Source organism: Lepidochelys olivacea, assembly GCF_965140295.1.
Source record: "Lepidochelys olivacea isolate rLepOli2 genome assembly, chromosome: 5".
Lineage (NCBI taxonomy): Eukaryota > Metazoa > Chordata > Testudines > Cheloniidae > Lepidochelys > Lepidochelys olivacea.
In genome coordinates, this window is record NC_140415.1 from 112,882,031 (window position 1) to 112,897,172 (window position 15,142).

General features: G+C 42.1%; 1 protein-coding gene across 2 annotated transcripts in view; it reads left to right on the plus strand.

The window, feature by feature from the left end:
• Nucleotides 1–15,142, plus strand: part of ACER2 (alkaline ceramidase 2) — a 53,909-nt gene that overhangs the window by 21,900 nt on the left and 16,867 nt on the right. For both annotated transcript variants that reach the window (XM_084628887.1, XM_084628886.1), the window contains exons 2-4: nt 6,094–6,208; nt 7,156–7,297; nt 8,308–8,445. In XM_084628887.1, the coding sequence (XP_084485013.1) occupies nt 6,133–6,208; nt 7,156–7,297; nt 8,308–8,445 (356 nt within the window). In that variant the 5' untranslated portion in view covers nt 6,094–6,132. The remainder of the gene's footprint in view (nt 1–6,093; nt 6,209–7,155; nt 7,298–8,307; nt 8,446–15,142) is intronic.

Here is a 15,142-nt window from a genome sequence, read left to right on the forward strand (position 1 = left end):
GAGCTTTGACCTGGTCTTGGGGTTTTCCCACTCTTTGGCACACCTCACAAGACTGGACATAGGTAGAAACATCCTTGCTCATTCCCTCCCAGTGGAATGACCCCCCCAAACGGTCTTTGGTCCTGTTCACCCCAGCATGGCCACTAGGGTGATCATGGGCTAAGCTCAAGAGCTTGGCCCGGTATTTAGTTGGAACTACCAACTGTCTCTGAGGATGCCAGTCTTCCTGGTGTCCCCCAGAAAGAGTTTCCTTGTATAAAAGTCCTCTTTCTACAACAAACCTGGATCGATTAGAAGAGCTGAGAGGCAGTGGGTTGCTCCGTGCCGCCGTCCACGCTCTCTGGAGGCTTTCATCTGCTTCCTGTTCGGTCTGGAACTGTTCCCTTGATGCTGGAGACATCAGTTCCTCATTGGATTGGGGACATAGGCTTGGTCCCTCTGGAAGCGATATAGGGGATGGAGCTGTTTCTGTTGACTGTGAACCGCTCTCCGCTGGTGCACTATGTTGGGATTCAGGCTCCGGCTGAGCCTCTTGTGTAGGGTTATCGGCTGCTGCCAGTTCAGGTTCAGTGGGGCCCTCTGGTGTTGAGGTTGCAAGTACTGGATTCAGTGCTGGCACGGGGTCTGGTGTTGGTTGTTTGGCTGGTTCCGGTTCTGGGACTGGTTCCGTCTGGGTCTCCGGGACTGGATCCACTACTGCTGTTGCAGACATTGGCCTGGGGTCCGGGTCCATCACCTCTGACCGGGCCCTGATAGAAGTTTCCGGAACAGAGCTAGGCCTCACGGCTTGTTTAGCCTGGCTGCGGGTGACCGTTCCCACCCTCTTGGCCTGCTTCACGTGATTGGCCAAGTCTTCCCCCAACAGCATGGGGATGGGATAATCATCATAGACTGCAAAAGTCCACATTCCTGACCAGCCCTTGTACTGGACAGGCAACTTGGCTGTAGGCAAATTGAAAGAGTTGGACTTGAAGGGTTGAATCGTCACTTGGATCTCTGGGTTGATTAAATTGGGGTCCACTAAGGAAGCATGGATAGCTGACACTTGTGCTCCGGTGTCCCTCCACGCGGTGACCTTCTTCCCGCCCACACTCACAGTTTCCCTCCGCTCCAAGGGTATCTGGGAGGTATCTGGGCCTGTGGACCTCTGGTGTGATTCCGGTGCAATGAACTGTAATCTGTTGGGGTTCTTGGGGCAGTTGGCCTTTACATGCCCCAGCTCGTTACATTTAAAACATCGTCCAGCTGACGGGTCAGCGGGGCGACGTGGGTTGCTGGAGAATGGGGTGGTGGGACGATAAGGGGTCTGGAGGGTTCTTTGGGAGGTAGGTGGGGTTTTGGGCGGCCCCCGGTAATAGGGTGTGGTCTGGGGTGGTCCCTTCTGGTCTCCGCTCCAACTGCGACCAGTTTTCTTCTTCTCTGCCACCTCCACCCATCTGGCTCCAATCTCTCCTGCCTCGATTACAGTTTTGGGTTTCCCATCTAGGATGTATCTTTCTATTTCCTCAGGAACACCCTCTAAGAATTGTTCCATTTGCATTAGGAAGGGCAAATTTACTGGAGATTCAACACTTGCTCCTGATATCCAGGCATCCCAATGTTTCACAATGTGGTAGGCATGTCGGGTAAATGACATGTCTGGTTTCCACCTTAGGGCTCTGAACCTCCGACGAGACCGCTCGGGTGTTATCCCCATTCTGACTCTCGCCTTGGATTTAAACAGTTCATACTTGTTCATGTGTTCTTTAGGCATTTCAGCTGCCACCTCAGCTAAGGGTCCACTGAGCTGCGGCCTCAGCTCTACCATGTATTGGTCAGTAGAGATGTTGTACCCAAGGCAGGCCCTTTCGAAGTTTTCTAAGAAGGCCTCAGTATCATCACCTGCCTTGTAGGTGGGGAACTTTCTGGGATGGGAAGTGGTACCTGGAGAAGGATTGCTAGGGTTTGTTGGTATATTCTGCTGGGCCTTTATCCTCTCCATCTCCTCCACATGCTTCCTTGCCTCCATTTCCCTCTTGTGGGCAGCCTCCTGTACCTCCTTCTCCAGCCGCATGAGTTCTGTCTGTCTTTCATGTTCCCTTTGTTTTTCCTCAGCCTGAAATTTGGCTAATTCCAGCTGTAGTCGAGCCGAGGATTTGGCCATTCTAACCTCTCTGTTTTTAACTAATTTTACACCCGAGGTTTAGAAATAAACAAACAAAACTTGGCTGTAAAATTTTGCTGTGCTGGAATAGAATACCTATTCTCTGATAGTGATTGTCAGCCTACAGAAAAAGACAATTCCCTTGTCTCTGCTCTGGGCCCAAATTAAAGCAAAAAACCTCCAACTACTTGGAAACCTGCTTACCCAGCCCAAAGAAAAAAAAAATTTCTTTTCAAACCTGTGCTCCTTGTAAAACAAAAAAAAATCAAAATCCTAAAAAAAACCCTGCCACTTTTGTCTCCAGGCAAATGGGTAGAGCACACACCCCCTATTTACTTTTAGGAAGAAAAGAAAAAAAAAAAACCTCTGGGTTGGAAGACTGTGAATTTCCCTGCAGGAGTTAAGTACCCTGCCTCCAGGCAAAGAAAACCTGCAATTCACAAGATAAATCCCCTTTTGTCTCTGCTTGGCCACAAAGCAGAGAGAAACCAAGCTGCTTTCAGTTTCAAAGCTGCTTCCTGGACTTCCTAAAAATTCCTTTTTAAAATCTGTATTTCTAGTTCAAAAAATCTCAACTGGATCTCAAAATGATTTCAGGTTAATCCCACCGCTGCGCCACCATGTCACGGTTCCTCCCCCACTCTGAACTCTAGGGTACAGATGTGGGGACCTGCATGAAAAACCTCCTAAGCTTATCTTTACCAGCTTAGGTCAAAACTTCCCCAAGGTACAAAATATTACACCTTGGACTGGCCGCTACCACCACCAAACTAATACTGGTTACTGGGGAAGAGCTGTTTGGACGCGTCCTTCCCCCCCAAAATACTTCCCAAAACCTTGCACCCCACTTCCTGGACAAGGTTTGGTAAAAAGCCTCACCAATTTGCCTAGGTGACTACAGACCCAGACCCTTGGATCTTAAGAATAATGAACAATCCTCCCAACACTTGCACCCTCCCTTTCCGGGGAAATGTTGGATAAAAAGCCTCACCAATTTGCATAGGTGACCACAGACCCAAACCCTTGGATCTGAGAACAATGAAAAAGCATTCAGTGTTTTACAAGAAGACTTTTAATAAAAAATAGAAGTAAATAGAAATAAAGGAATCCCCCCTGTAAAATCAGGATGGTAGATATCTTACAGGGTAATTAGATTCAAAAACATAGAGAACCCCTCTAGGCAAAACCTTAAGTTACAAAAAAGATACACAGACAGAAATAGTTATTCTATTCAGCACAATTCTTTCCTCAGCCATTTAAAGAAATCATAATCTAACACATACCTAGCTAGATTACTTACTAAAAGTTCTAAGACTCCATTCCTGTTCTGTCCCCGGCGAAGACGACTACAGACAGACACAGACCCTTTGTTTCTCTCCCTCCTCCCAGCTTTTGAAAGTATCTTGTCTCCTCATTGGTCATTTTGGTCAGGTGCCAGCGAGGTTACCTTTAGCTTCTTAACCCTTTACAGGTAAGAGGAGCTTTCCCCTGGCCAGGAGGGATTTCAAAGGGGTTTACCCTTCCCTTTATATTTATGACAGTGGTGAACACCCTCTACGGTGAAATACTGAGAAAATTAGCTAAAACATGAATGGTAATACTATAGAATGTAGTCCTGGAAAGTGCAGGGGGTGCACCAGGATGAATGATCAGATTAGGTCAAGAAAAGACAGCTGTTAACAGATCTATGGTGGAAATCCTGGCCCAACTCAAGTCAATGGGAGTTTTGCCACTGACCTCATTGGAGCCAAGATTTCACTCCATACCTCTAAAATGACATGGGATAACATGGCTATGGGCCTGACCCAAAGCCCATTGAAGTCTCTGGAAAGACTGCCCTTGTCTTGAATGGGCTTTGAATCAGGCCCTTAAAGTACTATAGCAGAACCTTGCTAATACACATCCCAAAAGGCCAGATATTATTCACTTCTCAGCAAAGATTTAACGGCACAGTCCTGTAGTCACAGGACAAAGGCCTTGTCTAAACACAAATTTTGAAACAGTTACCTAAAGATATTTTAAAATTTTATTTAGTTAGACTGGCGCAAACTGTGTGGACACTCCTAAATTGAGTTTAAATCAGGTATGTATACATGTCGTGGGTTTTTTGGGGACAGGAAGGTTGATTTGTTTTTAATTTGGCTTTTGTAAAGCTATACTCTATCTGCGGCATTGCAGACCTTTGTGGAAGTCCTGGGTGACAAGAACTGGACAATCTTTCTTCATTGTGCCTTTGTTTACACTCTTGGGTCTTTTGTTGACCAAAATGAGGGAACCAAATGTTTGCAGTGATGGAATTTGGTCCAGTTTGTGATGGAGCTCAAAGCAAAGAACAGTTACATTAAGCCTTTTAATACAGTATATCAGGATCCCCTTTTCTATATAGTTTATTTTGATAAAATCAGAAATTCAATACAGTGACTTCTAATGATGTATTTCAAACCTCTTCCTGCCAACCATATATTGTTCTGTAACAGTCCTAGATGCCAGTCCTAAAAAAGCCACAGAATCCTTTCTCCCTCTTCTCAATAGCCTGCTGATCTAGCTTTTTTTATTTTTAGGTGACAGGAGAGGTGGGTTGGTCAATTTTTTTAATGTAAGTTTTTGTTGCATTTCAGCCTTTTCAACATTTTCATTGTAATCTTTTCTTAAAGAAAAAATTGATTTTAAAAGTACAAGTGAGCTCATCTCTATCATATTATCTTCTGAGTCTCAGGCTGAATGCTGTTTCCAAGGGTTCTGCTGGCACAAATTCACCGTGTAAAGAGTGTGCTATTTTAAACTGAGTGGGAGATTACTTTAATTAAACCCAAAGGTCAAGGCTTCTGAAGAAAATGTGACCCTCTGTGGGGGCATCTTTAGTTTGATTTAATGCTTCTTGCATACAGTGCTTCCAAATGAATATGCTTAGGAGCCCCTCCTTCAGTTCCTGTCATTTTGAATGCTGGTTTTAGGAACACGTTTTGACCCTTCCTGGGAATGTAAGTGAGGTGATTGAATTTTAATCTCTCTGAATTAGGTTCTTGTGTAAAGGGAAGACTATATTTGAGGACATGAGTAGGGAAAAATATAGTTGAAGGAGCAAACACACCCATTAAGGGTCCAATCCTACATGCTTTGTCCACCCCAGACTCTCATTAACTTCAGTGGAAGGTTGAGGGGCACTGGGAATATATGATCAGGCCCTAAAAGGCCAAACTGGCCAGTTTAAATTACAGGTTTCAAAGGCAGCTGTAATTCCCCCCCCCCTTTGTTTTTTTTTCAGGGGGACTCTCTTATGACCAAGCTCTCTCCCCTGCCTGAGTAATTGGGCTAGGCACTGAGAATGTAATAGAGGCAATGATGAGGAATTCTGTCTCCCTCCCCTGCCTCTCACCTGAGGATGAAGTTGTAGGGTAGATGCTCCACAGCTGCCTGTTACAGCCTAAGAGCTGCAGCAGGGTTCCCCAGCCCAAGTGCCTCCGCCTTCCTCTAAGGGAGGACCACATGATCTGTATCCAGGCAGTTCCACAAGTTTTCATGCAAGGCTCCCTCAGTCATTAAGAAGAGTGCCACCAGCTAAGATTCTTGTTATTCACCTCTTGTTGTCATTATATACTTTTTGAATTGCAATGACATGAATATTTGATAATGTATTTGTGTAATCACAGCAGTGTTGCTCATGGGATAGATTTACAAGGTATTTTAAGGAAGGGATCATCCACATTATACATTGTTCTCAGTCTGGATGGATTTATGCTTAACATTCTCAAAGTATAGACCTCCACTGCAGAACCTGGGTCAGCTTTGAGAAAACAGAAGGACACATGAGTTTTGGTGAGCTGGGGTTGTCATCAGACCAAGCAACAAATGTGCTTTTCTAGGTGGTTTTTGACAGCTTACAAACTTTAAAAGTTTGTTTAATTTTCCCCCTTTATTTGATACATTTTATTTTATTTTTTCTTTTCTAGATAAGCAACATCTTGTTTTTTGTTTTGCCACCAATATGTATGTGCTTATTTCGTCAATATGCAACCTGCTTCAACAGTGGAATATACCTAATATGGACTCTGCTAGTTGTTGTTGGTAAGTTGGTGTGTGTGTGTGTGTGTGTGTCTGGTCATGCATGAACTGTAAGAGAGAGGAAATTAGGTTCTTTTCCTGCCCGCATATCATGTTTTTGAAAAATAAAGCAACCCTGACTTCTAGTGAACAGTTTATTTGAACTTGATACTGAAGCATGTGCGCTTTTACAAAGGAAAATGTATTGTGACAATAGAGGTTGGCTGGAACTCTGGCCTGCTTAGCTCTGTTCTGCCCTTCCCTTCCGTAATTGCTCTTGCTACATTTGGGCTTGATGCTGAGCAGTGCTGAACACCCACATCCCATTACTTTAGTAGGAGTTGAGGATAGTTAGCATCATTTGGGAGGAGTTCAGGAGCCTTTTGTTTGTAACATGCTGATAATTTCTCTCCATAGAAGTGAATGTTTACCCATTTTATGTACAGAGGATCATTAATGTTTCCATTGTCAGCGACAATGGAAGATTTTGAAATACTACATAGATGGGGCAAAGAATTATTGTGCAGGTTGCATGGCTCTATAAAAAAGCATGGGATTTCCACCTGTAAATCATGCTAAGGTTTAGCCACCACCTGCTGCTACCCTTGTTTGACTTTCTCACTGGCTGGGAGGGGGTATCTCTGTTTTTAGTTGTTTAGTTTGGAGTTGTGGGTTTTTAAAAAAAATAATACTTTGCCCATTTCAATTAATAGTGATACCGTGATGTGCTTTTTCTTTTACGTAAGCTCCATTTTGCTATTTAGAACTGACATTTGCACCTTTCATAAATTGGTTGTTTTGCAATAAGTTTTAGCTGCCACAGATTGTAGTGTTATTTAAGTCTTTCTACCATTTCCAGGCAGAATGATCTCCATGTCAAAGCATGTACTATTAGGTCCATTGTTAAGCGGCATAGTTTAGTGCTATACACTACTATAACTTCATATTGGCTTTTTAATTGATTCATCCAGGAATTGGATCGGTCTATTTCCATGCTACACTCAGTTTCCTGGGTCAGATGCTAGATGAGCTGGCTATTCTTTGGGTCCTGATGTGCGCTCTGGCCATGTGGTTCCCCAGAAGATACCTCCCAAAGGTTTTTCGAAATGACAGGTAATATATATGTATGCAGTGTCATTGTAGCTCTGTCAAGTCACAGGATGTTAGAGAGACAAGGTGGGTGCATTAGTGAAATAGTGTAATGAACTTCAAGACACAATCAGGGAACCATCCTGAGCTCTTTAAGATATATTTTTACCTGAGTTAATCTCTTTTATTGGACCATCATCTGTTGGTGAGAGAGACAAGCTTTCCGTCTTACACAGAGCTCTTTTTGAGGTCTGGAAAAAGGTACTCAGAGTGTCACAGTGAAATACAAAGTGGAACAGATCGTTTAACATAAATAGTTAATTATACTGGGAGTATTGCCAAATCTGAACCTTAAACAAACAAAAAAACCCACAAGGCAGGCCCCCCAAAATCATTGGTTTCAGAATCATGACATATATAAAAAAATCTCTGTATTAGCTTTGTGAGGTTTTGAATCTTTAGATTTCAGGTTTGCAAGCTTTTCTCTGCAGTCAAGAGAGCTAGAAAATACTTTATTTAATAAATTTAAAAAAAAAAAAAGCTTAGATTCTCACGTAACATGATTCCAGTAGATAGGGCTTTAAGGAAAATAATAAATATCATTATACTCGTAAAATAATGAGAATTGGCAACACTGCACTGGTTTTAGACCTTGTAACTCAATTGAATACAGTGGAATAACTCATGAATTATACTGGAATAAGAGAGATCAGAATAGGGCCTCAGTTTCAAATATTTATGATCAGTGTGCATATAAAATATGCAACTCTCAAGGTTGCAGTCTTGCGAAGACATATGCACGAGACACACATGTATGCAAAGTTAAAGTCTTTGCCAGATCGGAGCCAAAGTAGGCATTCTGTACACACCATGTTGTTGTTATAGTGTGTGTCGTATCTTATGCCTATTCAAAGAAATAAAATTTTGTTTACAACAATTTTAAACATTTTTAGGATCTTGTTGCCTTTTCTTGTTTATCTTTAATGTAAGGCTTTAATTAAACCAAAATGTACACCTTTTCTTTAATTATTCAGGGCAAGGTTTAAAGCTGCAGTCGGTGTCCTTTCTGGAGTCACTACATGCCTTGCATTCATTAAGCCTGCTATCAACAACATCTCGTTAATGACACTAGGTGTCCCCTGCACAGCTCTGCTAATTGCCGAGTTGAAGAGGTAGGCTTCTTTCTTCTGTATGTGAAGCAGCCTTTTTTGATGTTTATTTTCTGAGGGTTGCATTCTAGATACAAATATACTTTTGGGCAGATCACCTTCCAGATGCATGACCCACGTAAGGGCTAGGCAGAATCTCAGTCTGTGTACTCAAGGGACTCAAACCCCCGCCCTCCACCCCCACACTGGCAGGCAGAGAACTGGGAAGCACTGGGCATGCTGTTCTCAGTTCTTGCAATTTTATAGCAAGTCTCACAACATTTAATGTTTAAAGCCCTAGCTCCTGGACACACTTGGCTGTGGGAATCTCAACTTAATTTTTTTTAAATGAAAGTTTTCCTGGTTTTCTAGCCTTCATGGTTGCAGAGAAAATCTCAAAAACCTGAACCCTAAAGGCTCCAAAGTCAGAAGGCAAATAAAAAGACCCAACATTTATTGTTGTTTTACAATCTCATGATTTTTGGGCTCCTGATTTATGATTTGTGAATCTTTGGGGTTGTCAACTGCTTCTCTGGCCTGGTCTACACCATGAAACTTTGTCATGTTTGTTCAAGGTTGACAGTTTTTATGCTGACATGACCACAGTTTGTCCTGGTCTGCACTGACTACTGAACATGTTTAGCATCTCATATCAGAACACTAGTTCACAGTGGTGAGGAGGCATGGTAACATTGCTTAGTGCAGACCAGGCCCCTGAGACAGGGTGCTGCTCTTACAGCCATGCCGCTGCGCAATGCCCCCAATGCAGGGCTGGGCCTATAAGGCACAATCTAGCTGTTGGTCTTTCTGTTATACCGGCAATGGTATAACAGAACTCAGGGCTTGTCTACACTACTGCGTGGGGTCGATCTAAGATACGCAAATTCAGCTACATGACTAGCATAGCTGAAGTCGACGTACTTGGATCTACTTACCGCAGTGTCTTCACTGCGGTATACCGACAGCTGGCGCTCTCCTGTCAACTGCGCTTGTGCTTCTTGTTCTGGTGGAGTACCGGAGTTGACGGGAGAGCGCTCAGCAGTTGATTTATCACGTCTATAGTAGATGCAATAAATTGATCCCCGATGGATCGATCGCTGCCCGCCTATCTGGCGGGTAGTGTAGACAAGCCCTTGCTCTGCTCCACCCCAACTGTTTGGATTCTCTCACACTGCATGTATTTCCAATGATTAATGAAGTCATTATATGTATACCTAAATACATAAGACCCAATACTCAGTTGGTGTAAACGGGATTACCTGCATTGAAGTCAGTCGAGCTGCACTGATTTACACCAATGGAGAATTTGGCCCAGTATATGCAACAAGTGCAAATTCATGTTACAAAGTAACTTTTGAATCTGATTCTCCTCTCCTACCCTTATAAATCAGGAATAACTCTTTTGAAGTCTGTGTAAAAGAAAGAAGAATCAAGCTTAACTTTAGTATTTCTTCAAAAAGAACAGGAGTACTTGTGGCACCTTAGAGACTAACAAATTTATTAGAACATAAGCTTTCGTGGGCTACAGCCCACTTCATCGGATGCATAGAATGGAACATATAGTAAGAACACACACACACGTTGGAAGTTTCCATACAAACTGTAAGAGGCTAATTAGCTAAGATGAGCTATTATCAGAAACCTACTGACCGCTATACTTACCTACATGCCTCCAGCTTCCATCGAGGACACACCATACAATCCGTTGTCTACAGCCAAGCTTTAAGATACAACCGCATTTGCTCCAATCCCTCAGACAGAGACAGGATCTCTATCAAGCATTCTTAAAAATACCCACCTGCTGAAGTGAAAAAACAGATTGACAGAGCCAGAAGAGTACCCAGAAGTCACCTACTACAGGACAGGCCCAACAAAGAAAATAACAGAACGCCACTAGCTGTCACCTTCAGCCCCCAACTAAAATCTCTCCAGTGCATCATCAAAGATTTACAACCTATCCTGAAAAATGATCCCTCACTCTCACAGATCTTGGGAGACAGACCAGTCCTCGCTTACAGATAGCCCCCCAACCTGAAGCAAATACTCTCCAGCAACCACACACCACACAACAAAAACACTAACCCAGGAACCTATCCTTGCAACAAAGCCCAATGCCAATTCTGTCCACATATTTATTCAAGTGACACCATCATAGGACCTAATCACATTAGTCACGCCATCAGGGGCTCGTTCACCTGCACATCTACCAATGTGATATATGCCATCATGTGCCAGCAGTGCCCCTCTGCTGTGTACATTGGCCAAACTGGACAGTCTCTACGCAAAAGAATATATGGACACAAATCTGACATCAGGAATCATAACATTCAAAAACCGGTAGGAGAACACTTCAACCTCTCTGGCCACTCAGTAAAAGATTTAAGGGTGGCAATTTTGCAACAGAAAAGCTTCAAAAAAAAGACTCCAATGAGAAACTGCTGAGCTTGAATTAATATGCAAACTAGATACCATTAACTTGGGTTTGACTAGAGACTGGGAGTGGCTGGGTCATTACACATATTGAATCTATTTCCCTATGTTAAGTCCCCTCACACCTTCTTGTCAACTGTCTAAATGGGCCATCCTGATTATCTCTACAAAAGTTTTTTTTTCTCCTGCTGATAATAGTTCATCTTAATTAATTAGCCTCTCACAGTTTGTATGGAAACTTCCAACTTCTCTTGTATGTGTATCTATATCTTCTTCTATCTGTTCGATTCTATGCATCCGATGAAGTGGGCTGTAGCCCACGAAAGCTTATGCTCAAATAAACGTGTTAGTCGCTAAGGTGTCACAAGTACTCCTTTTCTTTCTGCGGACACAGTCTAACACGGCTGCTACTCTGAAACCTTTAGTATTTCTTGACTCTTTTGTATTTAAAAATGCAATATTCATGATGTATGAATAGAGTGGGTTTTTTCCATTCGATTTTATCAGACTACATAACAACCTCTCCTAACTGTAATATTTTGGAAAGGTATCATTAAATCCTTCTTGATGAAAAGCACCACTGAAACACAGCCATCTCTGTGGTATGAGGAGTGTGGGAACTGAGCAGTGCACTGCATAATAAACGAGGGGGTGGAGAAATTGACCAAGGAGCCTGGTGGAATTGGCTAGAACGCTAATGAAAGTGCCACGGGATTTTTAATATTCATAGAGAGCCATTTGGAGGGACATCCTGTGTGACTTTGGGCAAATCACTTAAACTATCTGTGCCTCAGTTTTCCTTTTGGAAACTGCATATAATAATTTTGGCTTTATTTCCCAGGGAAGTTGCAAAGAGAAATCACAAACTTGTTAGGGGCTCAGACACTTTAGTGTCAAGTGCCATAGATATGCCTATAAGTAAATTAATACCTTTGTTTTAAGAGTTTCACATGGAAGATCGTATGGAACTCTGTTATTTACCTTTAGAAGAATGAAAGGCTTGAACACTCCTGCTTTTGAATCAGCTCCCTTGAGTCCCTTATAAGAAAATATCAATTTAATTGTGCAATGTGGGATCTAATACCTGCAACATTTTTTGATAAATTGCTAAATGTAAAAGCAAAGAATTAAAGGCATTATTTTAAGCCGTACTGATCCCTGGGAGATTTAAATACAGACGCATTCTCCTAAACCCAGAAGAGGTCATCTAATCCCTTTTTACAATATAAAAAATATGAACGTTATTGAAAACCGGTGGGATTTTTTCCGTGCAAGTGCAGTCAGTAATCCAGCTGTACGTTGAAATCTGAGTGCTCTGGTGTGGAACCTTCACTATGAAACTATTTTGGGTAGAGAGGGGAAAAAACTAATAGGCCAATAGTTTCCTCTGTTCCATGTAGAAGATATTTGGGCCTTATTTATCATTGCATTACTCCAATTTTATGCCAATATAAATTGCAAACTGGATAGTGGTGAATCAAACCTTTTGTGTTTCCTAATGAAGATTTTTCTTACTCTAATTCAGTGGTTCCCAAACTTGTTCCGCCACTTGTGCAGGAAAAGCCTCTGGTGAGCCGGGCCGGTTTGTTTACCTGCCGCGTCCAAAGGTTCGGCTGATCCTCCCAGTGGCCGCGGTTCGCTGCTCCAGGCCAATGGGAGCTGCTGGAAGCGGCGCAGGCCGAGGGATGTACTGGCCACCACTTCCAGCAGCTCCCATTGGCCTGGAGCAGCAAACCGTGGGTACTGGGAGCCATGATCGGCCAAACCTGTGGACGCGGCAGGTAAACAACCGGCCCGGCCTGCCAGGGGCTTTCCCTGCACAAGCGGCAGAACAAGTTTGGGAATGCTCTAATGCTCTTTCACTTCTCTAATTTTTCCTTGGGAACAAATTGCTGCCATAAAAAGAGCATTATGATCTCAAATGGGAGAAGAGATGGCTTGTAAAGTAGGAAACACTAAAATGGGTGATTTTCAAAGGCACAAAGGGCAGGAGGAAGATGATAAATTCCATGTGTAATCTAGTGCAGCCCCTGTGGTGTTAGCATGATGGTAGTGTGTGTTGGCCCTGTAAGAATAACAACTATGGATGGCTAGTATCAGAGGAGACTCAAACACATTGTGGTAATTTTTATTAACAGACATTTAAATTATGCTGCCTATGATTATATACAAGCACTGCATTTATGCAAATGTATTGCACAATCAGGAAAAGCAAATGGTAAGGTTTCAACAGCAAAATTATCTTGGCCAGATTTACGCTAGAATATATTAAGCTACTGTTTAACAGGAAAAAGAGGGACAAAAATATTACAGATCTGCAATATGGCAGAATGAACAATGCTCCTGGAACCTTAGCATGTGCAAGGCCTGTTCAATTTTAATGTTGCCTTAACAGGTTTTTAAAACTTCATTTTCATATTTGCTTTAAAAAGACTGGACAGCTTCATAGCACTTACCTGGTTCCAGTTAGGGTTTGAAGTTCGCACCCATATTGCTGGTGAATGCAGTGGAGGAGAAGTGTGTAGCTTTGCTGCTCCCCATCAGTATTTCTAAAGCACCCGTCACTGTATCTAGGCACTGTACAGGGAATTACAGAAAATCCTTGAACGTTGCCCAGAAAAGACCATCTCTACCATCCTACTTTTGGGGGGTTTGCCCTTGCTTACCTTTGAACACCATCTTGAAATATCCCCTGAAGCACTTACTTATTTTATAGACTTATAAAAACAATTGAAAAGAATCCCATCACCATTATGTCATCTTGTAACTACTGTCTCCACCACTTCCCTTAGGAGTGTCTTAAATCTCACTGTCAGCAATTTTTTTTGCTGATATTCAGCATAAATTTTCAGTCTCATCCCACTACTTAAAACTCTTTAAAGCATGCACAATTACTCTCCTTCTTTGTTGTTCACGCCCTACAAATATTTGTAGGCATGGCCATTGCTTAAGGCAGCTACATGTTGAGGCCAGGTTTTCTGTGTTAAATGTGCACAATTATGCACAGGCATTTGCTTTCCACACTTAAGAACACAAACACCTGATTTTTTTTGAGTGTGTGCACGGACATGACCGTTTAGCTAACAGAAAGTCAAAGCTTGGCATCCATTTGCATGTGTCTGTTTGTTGTGTGTTCAAACAGTGAATCCCTACACATCCATCCGTGCCTAGGTATTTGTACATGAATAGTGGCAATAGGTGTTTTTGGTCTTGTATGACCTGATCCATCTCCCATGGGAGTGAGTGAGAATCTTTCCATTGACATTAATGAGTCGTGAATTGGGCTTCTCATGTGTATCAATAAAGCAATCTCTTTATACCTGTTTGGTAATGCGGTACCCAGCACTGAATATAGCATTCCAGGTGTGGTCTCACAAGGGAAGTATAAAGAAAAACTCTTGTGTCCCTGCTCTTTGACTGGATGCCTCTGCATATGCAGACCAAAAATCTCTTTGCCCTTTTCTGATGCCTTATTACAACTATTTAACCTTGAAGTGGAAAAAATCACTGCAAGCACTACAGAAGAAATCTGTTATTATTTCATATAATAGCTAGCATATAAAATGCGTAAAGCTACCTTTATGTCCTGCCCCCTCTCCTCAGGATTTGTTCTGATCGTCAGCCAGATCAATTTCAGCCTTTTTAAAAATCTACCCTGGTTTGGATATATTCTATATGTAGTAATCTACATATATTCTATATGTAGTAATAAGTTCAGTGGTAGCCATATAGGTGTTCGCAAAAAGAAAAGGAGTACTTGTGGCACCTTAGAGACTAACCAATTTATTTGAGCATGAGCTTTCGTGAGCTACAGCTCAAATCACTTTATATTGATATACTTCTTGTGAAACAAACCGAATACAACAGCAACACAGAAAGCTGGCAGTGGAAGCATGAAGTCCTTTGTGTACGAACAGAGAAGTTGTAATAATTTTGAATGTCAGATTATTTATAGATGGCTTTAAAAAGGAAATATCAAACCCTAAAATTAACGTGCAAAAGAATGCAACAGGAAATCCTTAGGAACAAGATTGTGCAGCATGGTATCTTTTCTGTTGCTAATCTATAGGCTATAAAGAAATCCACTGCCAAACCTTATGCCTGTTAATAAAGGAGTCCACCGCCTAATCTCAAATTCACATTAAAAATTCAAATGAAGCAGAATAATTTTAATAGTAAGAAGAATCTTTTCTATCTTTTGATGGAAAAATATCTTACTAAATCTTTAATTTGCAAACTCAGATGTTGTATGACTGTAGCTCCAACATCTTTAGAAAACTGTCACCTAGTA